Below are 21983 nucleotides of genomic sequence, written 5' to 3'. Positions count from 1 at the left end.
GGCCCTAAGCTCCTCCTAGGTGGAAATCCTGGAGTCACCCTGGAGAGAGTCTCCGGCCTCCAGGAACGTAAATCCAGTGACAGAAATTGACTTGCACGCAAACCTCTGTATTATTTGCTATGGTAGAGAAATTTGTCGAGTGCTACGGGCACACGTATAGGAGGGAGTAAAGTATTTTGCATTTGGGGGTTAAAGAAGCTAAAAAAATAAGTGACATTTGAAGAATGGAAAAGCTTTCTGGACAACAGAACAGCAAGAGGAAAGGTCTGTAGTGAGAAAATACCAGAGGTGACAAACAAGTAGTAAGTAAGGGGAGTAGGCCAGGCCAGGGAGCTTAGGGCCTGTGCAGACAAGGAGGCACATGCCCTCTTGGTGAGGTGGCAGCCCTGTTTAGCGCCCTCTGACAGCTGGCACAGTGAAACGCCGGCCCAGTGTTAGCAGAACTTCTGGTTTCTTAAGAGAAGCTAAAGATCTGCGGTGTTATGCAAAATCGCCTGTTTATTTTTTTTCTTCATTTCTGGCATCTACATCTAAATAAATACAAACATGTTGTGAACCAAACAAAATTGCCTGCAAGGGACATTCAGCCTGAAGGTGGCCAGCAGCTAGGAGGGCTAGAGCTCCCAGTGACCTGGGGAGTCTGGCTGGACATAAAGCTGGGAAGAGTTTGGGGAATCAGTCACGAAGAACAAGCCTGCAGGCAAAGGAGTTGGGACTGCCTTTTGTGGCATTTGAGGGGAGGGGGTGTCACTGAAGAAGCTTAAGCTGGGAGTGAAATGGTCAGATTTTCACACTGGGAAGGTCTGTCTCCTGGAGGGTGGATTTGAAGACCATTGTGATCTATAAGGGCAAGACGATAAGGACCTGAACAGAAAAGTGGAGGTGAGGAGGGGGAAAGGGTAGATCTGAGAGATGTTTTCCCGGCTAAGTGACCTCATGGCTAATTGGTGGGGTGGGCAGACTATGTACACTAGATACAGGGAAGGGAGGTGTCAAGGATAAGTTTTAGCATTAACCTCTCACTGATTTTTGGTGGGCATGAGGACAGTGGCTGGGTAGGGATAAAGTACAAAAGAGAACAAAGTACGCTAGCTCAGAATTTCTCAATTATTGTCATTTTGTGCCGGGGAAGTCTGTTCTGGGGGATCATCCTGTGCATTGTTGGATGTTTTGCAGCATCCTTGGCCTCTACCCACTAGATCCCTCAAGTTGTGACCGCCAAAAATATCTCCAGACTTTGCTTCCCCCGCAGAGGCAAAATCGCCCCTGTTTGGGAACCATCGCTAGTGTCAGGAGGGAAATTCCCTGTTTGCTACTTCCCTTTTTTCTTTGCATTGCAGTGGCGCTGAGGGTCTGTTCTGGTTTCGCTTAGTAAAAGGTAGAAGACCTTTTGTGAGATTTTTTCCTAAGGAGCCAGAATTCTTGACTAAGCCCTTGGTCTGTGTTGGGGTCTGTGTCCTTTTTTTTTTTAATTTAATTTATTTTTGGCTGCATTGGGACTTCATTGCTGCGCACAGGCTTTCTCTAGTTGCGGCGAGCGGGGGCTACTCTTCATTGCAGTGCGCGGGCTTCTCACTGTGGTGGCTTCTCTTGTTGCTCTAGGCATGCGGGCTTCGGTAGTTGTAGCACGTGGGCTCAGTAGTTGTGGCTCGCGGGCTCTAGAGCGCAGGCTCAGTAGTTGTGGCGCACGGGCTTAGTTGCTCCGCGGCATGTGGGATCTTCCCAGACCAGGGCTTGAACCCGTGTCCCCTGCATTGGCAGGCGGATTCTTAACCACTGCACCATGAGGGAAGCCCGGGTCTGTGTCCTTTATGAACTCAGCAGGGGGCCTCTCGCTGGCTGGAAGGAGATCTGACTTTGGAAAGGGGGACATCATTCTCTCCCCCCAGATACTTTCTTGTTTGTGCCCCTTTCTAACTCCATTTACAGAAAAGAAGAAAGCCTTAGTGAGAAGGGTAAAGATCAAGAAAGCCAACTGGATGCACCAGTCAGCCCAGAACTCAAGCCACGACCAGCCAAAGTGAAAAGAACTGCAACTGGGAATCTCACACCCAAGTCATCAGGGCTCAATGGATTAAAGGTTAAACCTAAACTTGATGTTGACTCATCAGGACTTTGATTACACAAAGCCAAAATGAGAGTTCTTTGTTTATTGCAGTTCCTGGAAAGCCTTGCATCTGTCTTCATCTTCTTGTATGCGGGGGCAGTGGCCTAACTCAATCAAGATGTTCTTTGAGTAAAAGTACACAGAGATTACAAATAAAAGCTTGATGTTGAAGAAACAGCATTCCTAACCCTCGCCTAGCCCTACAAAAAAAATTCTTTTTTTCAAATGTTGCATGACATTTAGGGTCTACAGGAAATGGAACTGACTATAAGAGTCTTACCCAAAAAAACAAAACAAAACAAAACAAACAAAAAAAAAGAGTCTTACCCATGACAGCAGGCCAGGACTGTCGAGGCCATGCCACCACGCTTGGTTTTTTTCCCTCACAATGTGCACACTTTCAGGGCCTTTTCTGAAGGCTAATGACAAGTCATGACCCTTATTTTTCTAATCGTTTGCAGCCATTACTGTTCATTTCATTAAGGACTTGCTCAGTCTATGCCAGGCGGTGCCCACGATGGCACTCAGCCAGTCCCCAGGGGCTCCTGTTCCAACTGGAGACTTCTTAAAAGGCAGATGACATAATCATTTTGGAAACATCATTATAAACTTATTATATAATGTTTATAGCAAATGTCAACAAGTGTATGTGTGTGGTGATGGGGAAGGGGAGGTCTTAGGTTAGAGAGTGGCTAGTCTATTTGTGGGGCGACTTAGAAATAATAGTAATCTCTCAGTTCTGCTGGATTCAATAGTTTACACAGTGTTTTCATAAACATTATTTTGTTCGGTAATATACACAGGCAAGGATTCATTCTGAACTTTGGAGTGCAAGACTCAATATCTCAAAATTCAGCTCGGGCAGGCCTGCCCTCTGGAAGCCTCTCCTGCCTCTGCCCTCCCACAGGTTGTCCCTTCTTTGTGGCCCACAGTTCCCTGTTCTTGACCTTATGATCGCCCCTCACACTGGCTGCAGCTCTTTGTTGGCAGGGCCTGCTTTTAATGAGTGTCTACTGCAGTTTCTAGAAGGACAATAACATTTATTGAACTTGAGGGCCTTAATTCCAAGAGTGAGGCCTTTGTTTCGGATAGGTTAAACATCCCCAGGCTCTTTGAGTAGGGTCTAGACTAGGTGTATTATCTGCAATTTTATTGTTATATTTTTTGCAAAAGATTTCAGGTGTGTCCATTGGCTTAATTCAACTCAAATACACCCTAGTTAGTGGGTCTCATCATCCATCCAGACATGACACTTTTTGGGGGGGATAGTGCCAGAATAATCCCCCCCCAATGGTGTACATGACCTAATCCCAGACAACTGTGAATATGTTTGTTACCTTATATGGCACAAGTGACGTTGTAGGTGTGATTAAATCAAGGATTTTTCAAAATTCATTTTTATTGGAGTACAGTTGATTTACAATGTTGTGTTAGTTCCAGGTGTACAGCAAAGTGAATCAGTTATACATATACGTATATCCACTCTTTTTAAGATTCTTTTCCCATATAGGTCATTACAGAGTATTGAGTAGAGTTCCCTGTGCTATACAGTAGGTTCTTATTAGTTATTAATCAAGGATTTTGAGATAGGGAGATTATCATGGATTATCTGGTAGGTCCAAATCTATTTTTTTCCTTAAAAAAATTTTTTTTTAATTTATTTTTCGCTGCATCAGGTCTTAGTTGCGGCATGAGGGATCTTCGCCACGTACGCGGGCTTCTCTCTAGTTGAGGTGCTTGAACTCAGTAGTTGTGGCGCGCAGCCTTAGTTGCCCCGCAGGCATGTGGGATCTTAGTTCCCCGACCAGGGATCGAACTTGCGTCCCCTGCACTGGAAGGCGGACTCTTTACCATCGGACCACCAGGGAAATCCCCCACCCCCCAATTTTTAAAAATTTGTACACAATTTAAAAAGGTTACACTCCGTTTACAGCTATTACAGAATATTGGCTATACTCCTTATAGCCTATCTACACCCAGTAGTTTGTACCTCCCACTCCCCCACCCCTGTATGGCCCCTCCAACCACTAGTTCCTTCTCTATATCTGGTAGGTCCAATCAAATCATAAGGGTTTTTATAAATGTAAAAGGAAGGCAGGAAGGTCAGAGTATGTGACGAGGGAAGCAGAGGCCTGAGCGGTACAGGAACGAGCCAGGGAATGTAGGCAGTCTCTAGAAGCTGGAAAAGGCGAGGAATAGATTCTCCCTTAGAACCTCCAGAAGGAACGCAGCTCTGCCTACACCTAGATATTAGCCCAGGGAGACTTCTGACTTCCAGAACTCTAATATAATACAGCTGGGTTGTTTTAAGTCACTAAATTTGTGGTAATTTGTTACAGCAGGCACAGGAAACTGAAGGGTTCCCGTTTTCCTCCACCCTCAGCGTCATTAATCTTCATAGTCACCCACTTTGAACATATTCAATGTGTATCCTTCCCGCTCACCTTCCGTCTCTCAATATATATCTATCAAAAAGAAAGATGAAGAAAGTTCTTTGTGAGCTTTGAAAAATCGAAGTACATAGTATGGCACTGTCCCTCATATTTAGAATTTTTCTTTTTTTCTTCGACTCAACATTATGTCTCACCAGCTTTCAAATATACCTTTTGTCCCGTTGACAAAGCACACTCCCGCCAAGTCCCCTCCTTGGTCTTCCAAGTCCTCCCTGTGAGGTCAGGCCTGGGTTTACTAACCCCGGGGTCAGAATTTAGGAAACAAGGACTCAGGCCAACGACTGGAAGCCTCGTCTCCAGACTCCCAGGGTAAGGCTCCTGCCCCGAGACCGCCCGGGCCCGGTGCCCGGCAGGGCACAGCCCGGGGCCTGTCCGAGGCTCAGCCAGGCTGCACAGTCCGCACCGAGCCGGGCGGCGGGGGCCCGCGCCGCAACAAGGTCAGGGAAGTTCTGTCTGGCCCGCGATCGGACTCCGGGGGCGCGGTGGCGGCTCGGCTGCCGCGGGGCCAGACGTCAGGCCGCGGGAGCCGCGGGCGCCCCGCCCCTCTGCCCTCGCTGACCGCCTGGGGTTACCTGCGGCCTGTGGGCGGGGCGGCTCTTCCAGTCTGCGCCGGCCCCCGGCCTCCAGGGCGGCGGAGCCGGGAAGTGGGAGAGGGGGCGAAGGAGGCGGAGACTACAGCGGCTGCAGCCCGGCCGGGCTCCGAGCGAGGGACTGCATGGAGCGGCCGGCGCGGCTCTGCGGGCTGTGGGCGCTGCTGCTCTGCGCCGGCGGCGGCGGGGTGGCCGCGCCCGCGGGTGAGTGCGGCCGCCGGGGCCCGGGGCGGCGGGGGTCGCGGCCGAGAGGCCAGCAGGGGCGCTCCGGGGGCGCCGCGGCGGGGGTGGGCGCCGGGGGCCGTCCCCACGACGCCCCGCGCCCGCGGCCGCCGCCGCCTCCCTCGCCCGGCTAGAGGTGGGGGAACCGGAGCGGCCGGGTTTTTCCGGATCCCGGGCGGCAGGGGCGGCGGCGGCGGGGCCGGAGGACGACGACTTGTCGCCGCACTTCCCTCGGTCGTCGGGAAGCGCCGAGCCTAGCGCCGGGGCCCGGGGCCGAAACGAGTCCGTGGCATCGGAGGGCCGCGGGGTCGGGAGCCGGAATGTCGCCGGTGCCCCCGGGAGGGGATGAGGGGTCGGGAGGCCGCGGGGACGGCAAGCTAGGTCCGGGCGAGCTGGGACGCGCCGGGGCTTCTTGCGCGGCCGGTCCAGCGAGGGGGTGGGAGTCGGAGGGAACCTCTAAAGCTCCTAGTCGCTGTAGGAAAAGGACGTGAGGGTCGCGGCCACCTCTGGCGTCCAAGAAATCCGGTGGGAATCTCGGAGCAGCATCCACGTGGATGCCTTTTTTTCCTTTTCCTTTATTAACCTTTATATTTTGGAATAATTTTCGATTGACAGAAAAGTTGCAAAGATGGTATAGAGAGTTCTCGTATACCCCTCACCCTGGTGCGGCAATTTAAATTAATCAACCAGAGTTACTGTGAGAAGTTGAGGGCTGATGAATTCCTCACGGCCAGCTTTTGCCATGAGCGGCCTAATGGACATTTTTGGTGACGATAGTATAACTTCAAATTCTAGCCCCAAATTCGATAGGTTTTATTGTCACATTGACACAAACACCCACAATTTGTTTATTGCATTTTCAACCAGTGTGTTGTGCTTTGAAACCCAAGTTGAAATGTTGATTAGGAAACCTCGATAGCCTCTATTGATTCAGTCAACAAAACGTATGCACAGTCTCCTCTGTGCTGGACAGTGTTCTAGGGGCAGAGAGTGGAGCCGTGAGCAAAACAGGTCAAGTCCCTGCCCTTTGGAGTTTATATGCTGTTGGCAGTCAGAGGAAGGGGCCGGGGGCGGGGGGGGGGGGAGTAAAATATAAGGTATGTCGGATGGCGATAGGTACTATGGAGAAAAACAAAGCAGGGAAGGGGTTTGCCATTGTAAATAGGGTGGAGTAGGAAGACCTCCACTGAAAAGGTGGCATTTGAGTAGAGACTTGAGGGAGGTTTGAAGTTTGACAGTCAATGATTCAAGTGCCTGCCTTGTTTAGTACTGAGCCAGGCTCTGTAGGTTGGCTTAGAACCTTAGAGTATACTGCGTAATCGTTGCCCCCAGTTCACTTGGGGGGATCTGATTCCCATAATCATATGGGGCAGCTGCAGTCCAAAGAAGGGAGGGGGTCACCCATCTCATTAGTCTCCTGATTTTCACAGTGCTACTCTAACCCCCTCCCTCCTACAGATTTCCTCCCCCCACGCACCTGGAACAACAAACAGCTGGCCTTCTAGTAATACTGGCAACCCCCAACTTAATCAGTTTTGTCACAGAAGTTCATTAGTAACTTGGTTACTTAGAAATAGAAAAACTTTTTTCCCATTGGAAATATTGATAGAATTGCATGGTTAAAGAAAAAAAAAGAAAGAAAAAAAACAGTCAGGGGACTTGAGTTTTAGCGGTCTGACATTTCCCAGGTGTGGGACTTCAGGGCTTGTCATTTCCCCTCACACAGCAGCTTTCTCATCTGTGACAGGAGGTTGAACTCCGTAAGTTTTAAGGGCTCTTCCAGCGCTAATCTTTTGAGTGTTTATAAAAGATTAGGTTACCAGCTTAGTTTAGTCTGTTTAGATTGGTAGCCCACATTGTGGCATGTCTTAATAACAGCTAGCACTTATATAGTGTTTACTCTGCCGGGCAGCGTTCTAAGTTTTCCACTTGAACTATTTCATTTAATTTTTACACAAAACCCTCCTGTAGGTGCTGTTATTAGTCCTGTTTTGTATGTGAGGAAGCTGAGGCACAGCAAGGCCCAGAGCTCTCGTAGGTGATAGAGTGGAGGAGCTTGGCTTCCGACCCTGGCAGCCTGGTTCCAGAGGCCGTGCCCCTAACCACTGTATTCAGTGCCTCTCTCTGCAGAATTGAAGGGAGTCCTTGGCTGGGAGAGGAGCTGGGCCCCTCCCAGAGTAGCAGGGCAGGACTGGTTGGCACCCATGCAAGTATGTACAGGCCATTGGTATGAAGTGAATGATCATGTATTGGAGACTTGCTTTATAATAGCCAGACTGTGTAGTCCAAACAATAAGTACTGTAGGCGTTCAGAAGAGGGGAAACTGAGGGCTGGGAGTGTCATGGAAGAGCTAAAGTTTGAGCTAGACTTTTAGGGTGGGTGACATTTGAGTAGGTGGAGGAGAAGTTATTCCCAGTTGGGGGGAATAGCAGCTACAGAGGCCCAGAGGTAAGGGTGAGGGTGCCCTTTTGTGCTCAGCGAGGAGCCCAGCTTGGCAGGAGGGTGCATTGGCAAAATCAGTCCAGGCAGAAGGGCTTCATTTGCCCTTGAAGCTCAGTGGGGCGCAGCGTGAGGGAAATGACACTGGAGGAGAAGCCAGCAGGGAGACTTGACTGAGTGTGGGGAATCACTGGAGTGCGAAGCGACGCAGGGATCTAGGGTTGGAGGTGGCCACTAGAAAGATGTGCTGTGCACGCCTTCTGTCCAGGCCCGTGCCTTACTGCTGTATGTCTGCCTGGCTCACGGGGCCCAGCAGAGCGCATTAGTGTGATTGGGATGATTGAGAGAGGTGTTACAGGACTTCCCTGGCGGCGCAGTGGTTAAGAATCCACCTGCCAATGCAGGGGGCATGGGTTCGAGCCCTGGTCCGGGAAGATCCCACATGCCGTGGAGCAACTAAGCCCACGCGCCACAACTACTGATCCTGCGCTCTAGAGCCCACGAGCCACAACTACTGAGTCGGCGTGCCACAACTACTGAAGCCCGTGTGCCTAGAGCCTGTGCTCTGCAACAAGAGAAGCCCCCGCTCGCTGCAAGTAGAGAAAGCCCACGCGCAGCAATGAAGAGCCAGTGCAGCCAAAAATAAATAAATACATAAATTTATTTTTTAAAAAAGTGTTGCAAAAAGCTCTGAAAGAGGTTGATGACTGAGTAGATGTAAAGGAAGGAGATGAATGACTCATGTATAACTCTTGTGATTTCCTTGACTTTTCCCGAAATATGCATGCTTCTGCCAGCTCCTGTGATTGAACAAGAGAGAGCAAAAAGTTTTAGTTAAGTAACATGCCTTATTATTAGGAACAGCATTGATCATGTTAATTCATAATTCGAATGGGATCTTGTGCTAGATGTCCACACAGACTCACTTGAGGTTTGACGTTTAGTTGAGGGAGCTACTTGAGTCCCTCTCTCCTTCCCACTCCCCTTTCTGGTGAGTGATCAACCCCTAAGAAATGGTTAGAATTAGATGCTTAAGGAAAGCTTATCAGGCAGAGAAGCTTGTGTCTCTAAGGCCACGGACACATATCAATTCCAGAGAAAACCAAAGCAACTGTTTAGAACTGTTTCGTCTCCTCAAAAAGAAAGAAAGCAGACAGCACACATTTACACAGCACTTGTTCTGTGCCAGGCACTGTTCTGAGTTCTTTTTTATCTGTATTAACTCATTTAATCCTCATAATAACCCTTTTTCATTAGTTTACTATTATCATCCTCACATTATAGATGCAGACACTGAGGCAGAGAGAGGTTAAGTAACCTGGCAGCTGGTGTGTAGCAGAGCTGGCATATGAGCTCAGGCAGTAGGGCTCCAGAGTCCGTGCTCTTAATCACTACACTACGCTGAAATGATGTGTCTTACAGATGAGGAGCTGTTACAGACTTTTACAAGAAGCACAGGTCTCCACTTATTTATGTGTCTGGATGTATTATACCCACATACATATATTCAGATATATTTAAACATTTGGAGATTGTATCGCAAGAGGGAGGAGGTATGGGGATATATGTTTATGTATAGCTGATTCACTTTGTTATACAGCATCAACTAAAACAGCGCTGTAAAGCAATTATACTCCAATAAAGATGTTAAAAAAGTAAAAATTAAAAAAAGAGTTTCTGTGAGCATGTGTGCTTTTTAAAGTATAGGAAGTAGAAAAATCTTAAGAGAAATGGAAGGAAACATTAGGGGGGAAAAAAAGGATGGCAGATAGCCACAAGTAGCCTAAAATGCAAACCTGTTAGAAGATCTGACTAAAGGATGCTTCAGAACAGATGGGGGAAAATGAAATCCGTTTGAGAGATTGGAAATAGGGCCGGCTATTGTTCTATTAAAATACTGAGGTTCAAAAATAGATTTAAAAAGGTCTTAGACTACCTTGAAAATTGGGGTATGATTTAAGCAAACCATAAATAGGTAATATTTTTATTGTTAGGGCTTTAATTTTTGTGTGGGAGTGGGAGGTTTGTGGGAAGGCAGAGTGTCAGGAAGTGCTAAGCCAGCTATCCTGGACTTTTGCTCTAGTGTGTTTCTGGAAACTGCACAGTAAGGGAGATAATCCTAAAGTAAATTGTAATCTTCAGTAGGAACAAAGTTTTCATTAGAGACTCTATACCTGATAAACAATTTGCCTTCAAAAATATCATTGACGTGGGCTTCCCTGGTGGTGCAGTGGTTGAGAGTCCACCTGCCGATGCAGGGCACACCGGTTCGTGCCCCGGTCCGGGAAGATCCCACATGCCGCGGAGCGGCTGGGCCCGTGAGCCATGGCCACTGAGCCTGCGCGTCCGGAGCCTGTGCTCCGCAACGGGAGAGGCCGCAACAGTGAGAGGCCCGCGTACGGTAAAAATAAATAAATAAATAAAAAATATCATTGACGTGATGTTCGAAAGGCCAAACTGGAATAGCTATACACTCCTGTAATCACTTAAAATCCTAACTTAAAATCACTGTCGCCTGAGCCATTGGTGCTCCTGGCACTGGCTGGGTTTTAATGCAGTGCAATAGGAACCCCCTGCTTCCACAAGGACTTGGCCTGCTGTGGCCTCCTCCTCCCCACGGTTGGGCCTTTGGTCTACCTTTCAGAAAGCCTGATGGTAGTTGAGTTAGGAAAGGCGGAATGAATATTGAGAGTTCAGGGTCTGTGCAGGCTGCTGTGTATAAACCTGACTTAGGGGGGAATCCCACCTCTGTAGTGCCTGTGGGGTTGATGTTTTGGGACAAATGGTGTTTTTTGTTCAGTTAAAGAGGAAGGTAATGGCATAAATACTGCAGATTATGTAAGAGGCCCAGAGCACTCCAAAGTGTTGGCATAGAGTATAAAATAGAACTACTGATTGATAAATTAATAAAACTGTAGTCCTTAAGTAATTAATAATGATTAAGTTTGCCACTTTAGACAATTTGGGGGGATTGTTTTTAAAATTAGTTTAATAAACTTTATAAATTTCGACTTACAGAAAATTTGCAAAGATAGGACAGAGGAGCCCTCATCCAGTTTCCGTGGGACGATTTTGGCCTCAGGAGAAGTTCTCAGGAAAGTTTGAAATGGTGTTTCCTTTCCCTCCTCCATATGTACTTCCCTGCATTTGGCAGAAGCATGAAAACTCCTATCCCCGATCCTAAAGCTGGGTCCAGGATAATAGAGCCAGTAAATATTTGGTGGAGACAGTGGTGGGTTTTCTCAAAATGAAACACATTTTTTAAGACACTGGTTCACAGTTTCTCCTCTTTTCGTCCCTCTTCAGATTTGTCAAAGCTACAGTTCCAGTTGTTTAGTGTCAGACCTCAGGGGAGCAACAGGGTTGTTAGATCTCTTTCTCAGTACTTCTTTGGAAAAGTTATAAGAACAATTGCCAGGTCACGTTAGCAAGCACGATTAAAGATGAGCCACTTAAACTGACTTGCAGAACTGCTGGGATTGAACTGTCTGTATTGAATGGGCCTGAGCGCGCAGTGTAGGGGACCCCAAATACCCACCGGAGGAAAACTTGGACATTTAAGAATATACTCTCCTCTGTGTTCACACCATAGCAAGTGGTTAAGAATGCGGCCTGGGGGACTTCCCTGGTGGTGCAGTGGTTGAGAGTCCGCCTGCCGATGCAGGGGACACGGGTTCGTGCCCCGGTCCGGGAAGATCCCACATGCCGCGGAGCGGCTGGGCCCGTGAGCCGTGGCCGCTGAGCCTGCGCGTCCGGAGCCTGTGCTCCGCAACGGGAGAGGCCACAACAGTGAGAGGCCCGCGTACCGCAAAAAAAAAAAAAAAAAAAAAAAAAAAGAATGCGGCCTGGGAGCCACACTTTCTGGGTTTGCATCTCAGCTCTGCCATTGACTGGCCGTGGGATATGGGGCCAGTGATTCAATGTCCCTGTGCCTCAGTCGCCTCATCTTTACATGAGGCTGAGAGTCCCTGTCTCATAAGGTTGTGGAGAGTACTTAGAATGCTGCCTGGCTCAATAAATGTTAGCTCTTGATAACTCAGTTTTCTGATTCTTGGTCTCCAGGACTTGGAGGAATGGATTAAATTAACCACTGAAAACACTGGCTGCTGTGGATAAATGTATTTCTTGTGCTTGATTTGAACAGAAACTCAGCCACCTGTGACGAATTTGAGTGTGTCTGTTGAAAACCTCTGCACAGTCACATGGACATGGAATCCTCCTGAGGGAGCCAGCCCGAATTGTAGTCTAAAGTATTTTAGTCATTTTGGCAACAAACAAGATAAGGTAAGTTTTCTGGAACATATTGCATTGATAAGGTAAAGTGAACCCTGTGAGTTGGAGCTAAGAATAAGTCAAATTCTAATCTTACTTCAAAGTGGGATTTTTATTTTTGAGTTGTGTCCAAATGTTTTAACTGGGAAAATTATGGAAACAACTGTTGACAAAATTGAACATTAGAAAATATTTGCCAATCAAATACAATTGAGATTATTACTCTTTTAGGAAATACTAGGCACTCAATAAATAATTAATTATGTTAAAGTTGGTTCCTGTAGGCACCCAGTGAATAATTAATTATGTTAACATTGGTTTCTGTGTTGCTGCCTGAAGGCTTGTATTTATATAGCACTTGCCATTCCTCAGGGAATTTTCAAATTTACCATCTCACTAATCCCATGCACAGATAGATATGCAAGAACTATGTGATGCAAAAGTAAATGGCCATATGGAAAATGAAAACATAAGATGTCAGTGGCAGGTGGGGTTGACCAGACAGTTCCCTGATGCTTGAGGAAAGATGAGAGAAACTTTCGGCCTTTCCAGTCGGATGTGTGACCGATTTAAGTGAATTTTTGTTAACAAGATTGGATAATTTCGGATTCTTTATGATAGTCTTATTCAATGGAAGTTCCTTTTGAGCCTTATTGGTTTGTAGCCCCTGCTAATTGACAGGTTCCTCAAAGCATCATATCGTCTGTTCAAAACTGTTTTATATCTTTATACAGTCCTTGGGTTCTGCATCTGTGGATTCAGCCAACTGCAGATGGAAAATATTAGGGAAAAAGAATTCCAGGAAATTCCAAAAAGGAAAACTTGAATGCCTCGTAGTGGCAACTATTTACATATCATTTACGTCGCGCTAGGTATTATAAGTAATTTAGAGATGATGTAAAGTATAGGAGAGGATGTGCCTAGGTCATATGCAAACACTACACCATTTTAATTAAAGACTCAAGCATCCATGCATTTTGGTGTCAGTGGTGGGTCCTGGAACCAATGCCCCTCGGGTGTAAGAGGGATGACTGTATCTTCTTTCAGTGTATGGGTGGGGGAGGTGGAGGATGTTTGGGGTTGAATTTGTCCTGGATTTTGAGAAGGCCAATGAGAAGTTGTTATTAATGACAGTACTTTGGCTCAGTGAACTGTGGAATCACCATGTTCGAGCAGTTTGGTGGCAGGAAGAGTCTGGAGAACTAGTTAGTGCACCATTCAGCTAGCTCAGTGGGCTGGGGTAAATTCCTTAACCTCTGTGAGCCTTCATTTCCTCATGTGTAAAGTGTGGCTCTACTCACGTCTCTGGCTTGCTGGTCCACCAAAAATAATGTATGGGAAACTTAATGAAGTGCGGGTGGAATGGGCTCTTCCTCTAGAGGGAAACTTGCTAATCTGCCTTCCTGCTTTCCTGCAGAGGTGTTAATTATAGTTTAGGTGTTGATTGATAAGGAATTGAGGCTGGTCAGAAATATTTGTGTTTTAAAAGAGGTCCTCCAAATGCAGAAGCCTGTGAAACTCTGGTAGGCCAGTTCCCCTTTTCACACTGTTGGCTTCCTCTTGTTCCTAAGGAGGGGCCTTAGACAGTTGGAGTCTTAGTGGCAACTTTTGGTAGTTCAGCCTTGAGAAATTCCAGGAAAGACCCTTTAGTGCGTCACCTAAGTATCTAACTGAAACCCCCAGGAGAGGTCACCATCTTTCTAACATGTCCTTATTCATTAGCCCGTCAACTGCACTCAAGGATCAGTCAGGTAGACATGCTGATATGCTAGTGTAGAAATGGGGCTAATTCCTCGGTATAGTTACAGAAATTTAGACTTGAAAGTAACTTTAGGAGGCAGTGGAATCAGATAGAATTGGGTTTGAAATTTTGTCTCTTTCCCTTTCAAGTTTTGTGGCCGTAGGCAAGTCATTTAACCTATCTGAGCCTGAGCCTCCATTTCCTTGTTTGTAGAATGCTGGGGGGAAAGGCTAGTAAAAGTACCTACCTCATATGAATGGTGTGTGTTTGTTAAAGGAGATAATGTTTGTGATACACCTGGCACAGAGTTAGGGTTCAATAATTGTTAGCTTTTATTATTATTACTGTTGTTAGATTCAACCATATGAAATTGTTGCCTTTATAGGTCATATTATATGGTTCAACCTAATATTATCGTTTAAACTTGGTCCCTCCGTTTTGCCCCTGAAGAGACCAGATGGAGACCATAAAGGGTGGCCGCTGCCTAAGGCCTGCTCCTTTATTCCAGCCATTTGACAGCTTTGAAGGCTGCCAATGTGGCAGTTGTGATAAACACAGATTATTCTTTCCAGTCAGTGATGGGGGATTTCCTGTCTGGACCTTTTTGAAGTTTACAATCCTGAGACTCAGAATCAATGGGAGGAGTGGTTTTCCTTCCCTCTTTCTGTCCTTTGGACACAGCATTAATGTCATCAGACCACACCGGGGTGTATATATGCTTTGAAGCATGTTGAAGCAGTGGCATTATGATAGTTTGTACATGTTACAGGACTTTTATGACCGTCTAACAGTCCCAAATTGCTAAATGAGGTAAATCCTTGAGGTCATTTTCAATCTTCAGATTGGAGGACCATTAAGATGAGAGATATGGAATCATAGATGATTTTTTTTTTTTTCAGTACGCAGGCCTTTCACTGCTGTGGCCTCTCCCGTTGCGGAGCACAGGCTCCGGACGCGCAGGCTCAGCGGCCGTGGCTCACGGGCCCAGCCGCTCCGCGGCATGTGGAATCTTCCCGGACCGGGGCACGAACCCGCGTCCCCGGAATCGGCAGGCGGACTCTCAACCACTGCGCCACCAGGGAAGCCCCATAGATGATTAAAAAAAAAAATTCAATACAAGACTAGCTTAAGTGGCTGCCCTTCACCATTGTTTTAGCAATGTGTAATCTGGCAATTAGAAGAAGGATCTGGCATCAGATTTTAGATCTCTTTCATCACCAAGAGATAAGCAAGTCTTACTAGGTGAATAAATTAAAAGGATGTTGTTCTGTCTAGGCATCCAAAGAGACTGAAGCTGAAGCTGACTCCCCTTTCCTTCTGAGAAAGGATTAGCAGTTGGGAAAGCTGCGATCTAGCCAAATGAACTTTGGTCTTGAGGGGGAGGGATCGGTTCAGGACTCTGGCCTTGATTTTTGATGAATTTTCAAAGGACCCCAGATTCTCTGACAGTTGGAACATAATGTCATACAGCAGCTACCAGTGCAATGAGTCACCACAGCCGAAAGTCATATGGGAGCGATCACACATACTTCATCAAGATCTTCTGGGAGGGATTTAGTTCCTTGTCTGATACAGAGAGGTGCACTTGACTTGGCAATCATTGACAATTGGGGTTCCTACTTTATTCATGCCAATTTAATATTATTTGCCTTGAGCTTTGAAAGAGATTTTTTAAAAGTATTTTATCTTTCCCCCTACCATGTCTTTTCTAAGTTATTTTTTTATTCATATGCCCAAAACAAAAGGTTCAGGTTTAGGGCTTCCCTGATGGCGCAGTGGTTAAGAGTCCGCCTGCCAATGCAGGGGCCACAGGTTCAAGCCCTGGTCCAGAAAGATCCTACATGCTGCGGAGCAACTAAGCCCGTGAACCACAACTACTGAGCCCACGTGCCACAACTACTGAAGCTCGCATGCCTAGAGCCCTTGCTCCGTGACAAGAGAAGCTACCGCAATGAGAAGCCTGTGCACTGCAACGAAGAGTAGCCCCCACTCGCCGCAACTAGAGAAAGCCCGCGCGCAGCAATGAAGACCCAACGCAGCCCAAAATAAATAAATTAATAAAGGGTCTGAATCAATAACCGATTAACTTTGAAAATGAAGTTTTTTTTTTAAAAAAAAGGTTCAGATTTAGATGCTAAAGTATGTTTTTACTTTAAGAAATTCCATTTATTAAAAATACTTGTGTAATAAAACTCCTCAGCCCTCTCACTGGAACAATATCTAATATAAGAGAACTGGGATTTTTCCATAATGATTCTAATTTATGGCATTTGACCGTACATTTTCCCCCGGGTGTCCTCAGAGGGCAAATGCAGCTTCCACACAAGAGTTATCAAGGATTCTTGGGTCAGGGTGGCTCCTTCAGGGGTATATGGGACTTCTGCTTAGTAAAATTGTGTAGTTGGTGAAATTTGCATTCGGAGCTTTCTTGCCACCATTACCAACAATCCTTGTTTCCTCAGCACACATTCATCAATTAAGGGCCAGTTTCCTTACTTCGCCATGAGAGCTATAATGGTGAAACATTCTCGAGAGCCTTCTCTTGGCTCAACTGGTATGTTCTAGTCCTGTAGGCAGCGACTATATGGAAAGCCAAATGATAAGTAGGTTTCTTGGCAAGGAATCAGGAATTTGTTGTGAAAATGTACTTGACTCAGAATAGCTGGAGGCCCCACTGAAGGTAGGCAGGGCTTTGCTCTGGGACAAAAATAATCAATGTCCATGGAGCTGAATCACCCTCCCTTTTCTCCCTGTCAGAATTTTGTTTGCAGGCATTTCTTTTTCTCTTCTTCCAGGGCTGACCAGCTAACTCCTTTTTTAGAGTGCTTTCTTGCCTGGGCCTAAGAGCTGTTCGGTCTGTACAAAGTGTTGTTTCTTCCCCATGTCTTTGCTGTGGCTCGTTAATTGATTTGCTGGCTACCTCTCAGAGGACATCCTTGTGCCTGGTTTTGAGAGTCTCTCGCAGTTGCCCTTATGCTCAGTTGGCAGCAGGCATGTGAAATGGCAGAGTACCCCTTAGGGTGGTAGATAAAGGTAACTCTGACAAAATTTCCCTTCATGGCTATCAGCTCGTATATAAAAGGAAGTGCTGTCTCCAACTTGAGTCAGAAACTATTGCAAAACAGGAAGCTCCTTGGAGCTCTGATTAAAAGCGGCTCTGTTCTTAATTATCCCAACTCTGTCACCTTGGAAAATGTTAATTTCCTCAAGAGCCTTTAATCTCATTATTCTAAATCATAATAACCAGGCTTGTGATTGTTATCCATAAGCCGTGTATAAGTTGGCTTTCTGTGGTCCCACAAAGCTTATCTACCTTTTAGAATAAGAGCGTGCTATACTCAGTGCATATAATATCAACCCTTATAATTCATATGTGTATATGAGATAATCAAAATGGTCAAACAGTGCAGAAAGGTGTTTCCTGAAAAGTCTCCTCAGCCCTCAGGCTCCCCTTCTTTACTTCCTCTCCTCAGAGGTGACCAGGATTGCCAGATTCTTAAAGCAGTCCTTTTTACCTTGATCTTGATGTTATACTGCATCTACTTGGAATTGAATTTTGATAAGCTTATTGTGTTTCCTTTGAAATTGCTCTTAGATATATGTGTTAGCATGGTAGGTTTGTAGTAAATGTCATGATGTGTATACATTGAAAATGCAGGAAACTGTCTTTTATCTATGCCATGGTTTCTCAATGGTGGCACTACGGACATTTGATGCGGGATAATTTTTTGTTGTTGGGGGAGGGAAGGCTGTCTTGTGCATTATAGGATGTTTGGCAGCATCCTTGGCCTCTACCCAGTAGATGCCAGTAGCAGCCCCCTCCCATGTTATGACAACGAAAAATGTTCTTAGACATTAACAAATGTCCCCCAGGAATGGGAGAATAGAATCACCCGAAGCTGAGAATCACTGAACTGTATACCATTTGATAACTTTCCATTTTCTTTACACAACTGTATTTCTGTGTGTTTGCTACTGCAATGCCTTTTTAAATTTCCTTATCTTAGAAAATTGCTCCAGAAACTTATCGTTCAAAAGAAGTGCCCCTGAATGAGAGGATTTGTCTGCAAGTGGGGTCCCAGTGTAGCACCAACGAAAGTGAGAAGCCTAGCATTTTGGTGGAAAAGTGCATCTCACCCCCTGAAGGTAACAGCTAAAAACACTGTCTCTTGGCATTTAGAGAATAAATCCAAATTATCCATATGCTTATGTTCAGTGTTCATTAATTCATTTAATTTTCAAACATTTGTTGAGTCTAATAAGTGTCAGGCACTGGTACTAGATGCTGACGACACACCAACAACTGTCAGGACATCTCTGCCTTTGAGGTGCTCACAGACAACTTGAATAACAATGCCTGATAGTTATAGACCACTTAATAATTTGGAAAGTGACACACACACACACACACACACGCACACACACACACACACACACACACGCCTCTCCCCTAAATAGAGCTTCGCAAGCTTATTCGGTGAAATGAGCAAGGCATGTATTATTACCCTGATCTATTTTGTGAGGAAGAAGGGAACTGAGTGAGTTGCTGTAGATCTTCAGGTCCCAGGTCCAGTACCTTAAACAAATGAAAATATTGATAGTGTCTCACTCATTATATAGAGAGATTAGATTGATATACAGGATGTATTTGGGGAAAGATGTTAAAAGAGGAAAGTGGGCATGTTGGCCCAGCTCTGACTCAAGACTAGCCCTAGAAAAAGCTGTCAAGTAGTCAGCTTGATCATTGTTCCCAGCTCTTACGTTACATGCAGGGAGTAGCATATACTCAGGAAGAGCAGGGCTACCAGAGCCCAGATGTCCAAGTTTAAATCTCAGCTCTGCCAGCTTCTAGTTGTGTGACCTTAGGCAGATCACTTAGCCCCTTCTCTCTTCAGTTTCCTCACCTGTAAAAAGGGATGATGATAGTACTTATCTCCCAGGAATGTTGAAAGGATTACATCAATCAGTACACATGAGGTGCTGAGAATACTGCCTGGCAGACAGTAAATGCTAGATACATATTATCTATTCACATCATGTTGCCCTTTGGTTGGGCAAGGTCCCATCTCCTACCTCCAAACCTTAACACTACGTGACTTGTTTTCTAGACCGTTCTCTCTACCTGTATGCACAGATCAAAAGTATATGAAGTAATATTTGTAAAGTTATAAAATTCAGTACTGCTAGGAGGCTGGGAGCATGGTTTACAGCAAGTTACCTCCCCTATACTCGTTTCTTGAGGACTTTAATAATCTGAAAGAAACTAAATTGTATTATGACGAAAAGGTGGGTGGTGATGGCTCAGCACAGTACGCCTTTAAGGAGCACGAGGGATAACAGGTTTGAATTTTAAACATAGGCATTTAATTTAGAGACGTGATGTCTTAACTTAAAAGGCTTTATAAAGGTAGAGATTTCAGATCATCAAGATTTTAGGGCTCCTTAGGCCATAACCCCCAATAGACAGCTACTAAGAGTTACGTTTTGCTTACCTTTCCCCAAATTGCCTCAGGAGGAAGGTTTGTTTAATTTTTAAAACAAGGTGTGTCAGTATTGCTCGAAAGACAAGGTAAAGTATAACTCAGAACACTTGTTTTTTTTTTAAAAGACAGGTAGATATAATGGTTGTTTATATTTTCACATTCATTTGGGAAATTCCATAGTCATTTCCTATGACTGAAATGTTTGACCTTCAGACTCTCTCTCCAGTTAGGAATACAGGAGTTAGGGTCCCTCAGTGATAGTAAAGAGAGAAAGTTGTGAACAAATTAGATTTGGGTTTTCTTCCGCCTGGGTGCCTTCTGGGTCAAATGGGGTGAGAGGTTAGGGATTAGCTTTCCGGAGAAGCAGCCGGAAGCACGCTTGCCATCCCCCAGCCCCTAGAGTGACTGGCCAGCTCGCAGGGCAAGGAGACGAGGGTCCTAAACTCTTGGCTGCATATTCCAGGTGATCCTGAGTCCGCTGTTACTGAGCTACAATGCATTTGGTATAACCTGAGCTACATGAAGTGCTCTTGGCTCCCTGGAAGGAATACAAATCCTGACACTAACTATACTCTCTACTATTGGTGAGTATGCACAGGAGACTTACTGGAGAGGGACTGACTGTGATTGCATTGGGAGCCTTTGCACCTAACCTAGTTAAAACAAACCCCAAAATGGACCAGCCTATTCTTTTCTACACATTGCTTCATGGAAAATGCGTCTGCTTTTGGTGTCTCATTTAAAAAAAAAAACAAACTCTTAAAAAATAATTATAGATTCCATATATATACGTGTTAGCATACGGTATTTGTTTTTCTCTTTCTGACTTACTTCACTCTGTATGACAGACTCTGGGTCCATCCACCTCACTACAAATAACTCAGTTTCGTTTCTTTTTATGGCTCAGTAATATTCCATTGTATGCTAACACATATATATGGAATCTAAAAAAAAAATGGTCATGAAGAACCTAGGGGCAAGACGGGAATAAAGACGCAGACCTACTAGAGAATGGACTTGAGGACACGGGGAGGAGGAAGGGTAAGCTGGGACAAAGTGAGAGAGTGGTAGTGTGTATATGGACATATATACACTACCAAATGTAAAATAGCTAGCTAGTGGGAAGCAGTCGCATAGCACAGGGAGATCAGCTCGGTGCTTTGTGACCACCTAGAGGGATGGGATAGGGAGGGTGCGAGGGAGACGCAAGAGGGAGGGGATATGGGGATATATGTATACATATAGCTGACTCACTTTGTTGTAAAGCAGAAACTAACACACCATTGTAAAGCAATTATACTCCAACAAAAATGTTAAAAAAAATTATAGATCCGCAAAATTAAATTGCAAAAATATATACAAAGAGATCTCATCTACCCTTCACCCAGTTTCTTCCAATGGTAGCATCTCATATAACCAGAGTGCAATATCAGAACCAGAAAATTGACTTTGGTACAGTCCACTGACCTTATTCAAATTTCACTGGTGTTCCGTCCAGTTATTTGTGTGTGTGTGTAGGTCTATGCACTTTTATCATATGCATAGATACAGAATAGCTCCATTACCACAAGGATCCCTTGAGTTGCCCTTTTATAGCTGCACCCACCTCCCTCCTGCACACCCTCTCCCCACACTCCTCTCCCCCAAGTCTCTAACCTCAGTCATTTCAAGAATGTAACTGGAATGGAATCATACAGCATATAACTGTCTGAGGCTGACTTTATCTTTTTTAGCCTCTGCATAATACCCTGGAGATCCATCCAAGCCGTTGTGTGTATCAATAGTTCATTCCCTTTTCTTGCTGAGTAGTGTTCCATGCTATGGATGTATTGGTTTGTTTAACCTTTAATTCATTGAAGGATATCTCGAGTGTTTCCAATTTTTTGCAAGTATGAATAAAACTACTATAAATATTCATATTCAGGTTTTTATGTGAATATCACTTTTCAGTTCCCTGGAATAAATGCCTTAGGGTGTAATTGCTGGATCATATGGTAATTGCATATCTAGTTTTATAAAAAAAAACCCTGCCAAACTATTTTCTAGAGTGGCTGTACCGTTTTACATTCCCATCAACAATGTCTGAGTGATTGGTATCTACCTCTCAAAGGGAAACTTAAATCATTCCCAGGGTTAAAAAGTAGTTTAGTTCCCCACAAAATAACTTACATTTCATGTTTGTGACTATATCTACAAAATTTGTTAAAATTTTCTTTCTTTTCTAAATTAATCTTTCATCATTTCCTTTCTTTAGAGCCTAGAATTTTTTTTAATTTTTAAATTTACTTTTATTTGTTTTTTTATACAGCAGGTTCATATTAGTCATCGATTTTCTACATATTAGTGTATACATGTCAATCCCAATCACCCAATTCATCCCACCACCACCGCCACCCCCCCACCACTTTCCCCCCTTGGTGTCCATACGTTTGCTCCCTACATCTGTGTCTCTATTTCTGCCCTGCAAACCGGTTCATCTGTACCATTTTTCTAGGTTCCACATATATGCGTTAATATACGATATTTGTTTTTCTCTTTCTGACTTACTTCACTCTGTATGACAGTCTCTAGATCCATCCACGTCTCAACAAATGACCCAATTTCATTCCTTTTTAGGGCTGAGTAATATTCCATTGTATATATGTGTCACATCTTCTTTATCCATTCGTCTATTG

At 45.1% G+C, this 21983-nt stretch overlaps 1 protein-coding gene and 1 non-coding gene across 3 annotated transcripts in view; both read left to right on the top strand.

Moving 5' to 3' along the window:
* The first annotated feature begins 5220 nt into the window (after nucleotides 1-5220).
* IL13RA1 (interleukin 13 receptor subunit alpha 1) overlaps nucleotides 5221-21983 on the top strand; it is a 65154-nt gene continuing 48391 nt past the window's right edge. For both annotated transcript variants that reach the window (XM_073799364.1, XM_019949518.2), the window contains exons 1-4: nucleotides 5221-5354; nucleotides 11957-12096; nucleotides 17833-17971; nucleotides 19772-19892. In XM_073799364.1, coding sequence (XP_073655465.1) covers nucleotides 5276-5354; nucleotides 11957-12096; nucleotides 17833-17971; nucleotides 19772-19892 — 479 coding nt within the window. In that variant the 5' untranslated portion in view covers nucleotides 5221-5275. The remainder of the gene's footprint in view (nucleotides 5355-11956; nucleotides 12097-17832; nucleotides 17972-19771; nucleotides 19893-21983) is intronic.
* Nucleotides 10316-10442, top strand: LOC117310480 (small nucleolar RNA SNORA35). Its single transcript, XR_004524625.1, has one exon. It is a non-coding gene; the product is annotated as a small nucleolar RNA SNORA35 (small nucleolar RNA).

This window comes from Tursiops truncatus, chromosome X (genome assembly GCF_011762595.2).
Source record: "Tursiops truncatus isolate mTurTru1 chromosome X, mTurTru1.mat.Y, whole genome shotgun sequence".
Taxonomy (NCBI): Eukaryota; Metazoa; Chordata; class Mammalia; order Artiodactyla; family Delphinidae; genus Tursiops; species Tursiops truncatus.
Note: the sequence above shows the minus strand (reverse complement) of the source record. Positions and strands in the feature narration are given on the sequence as shown.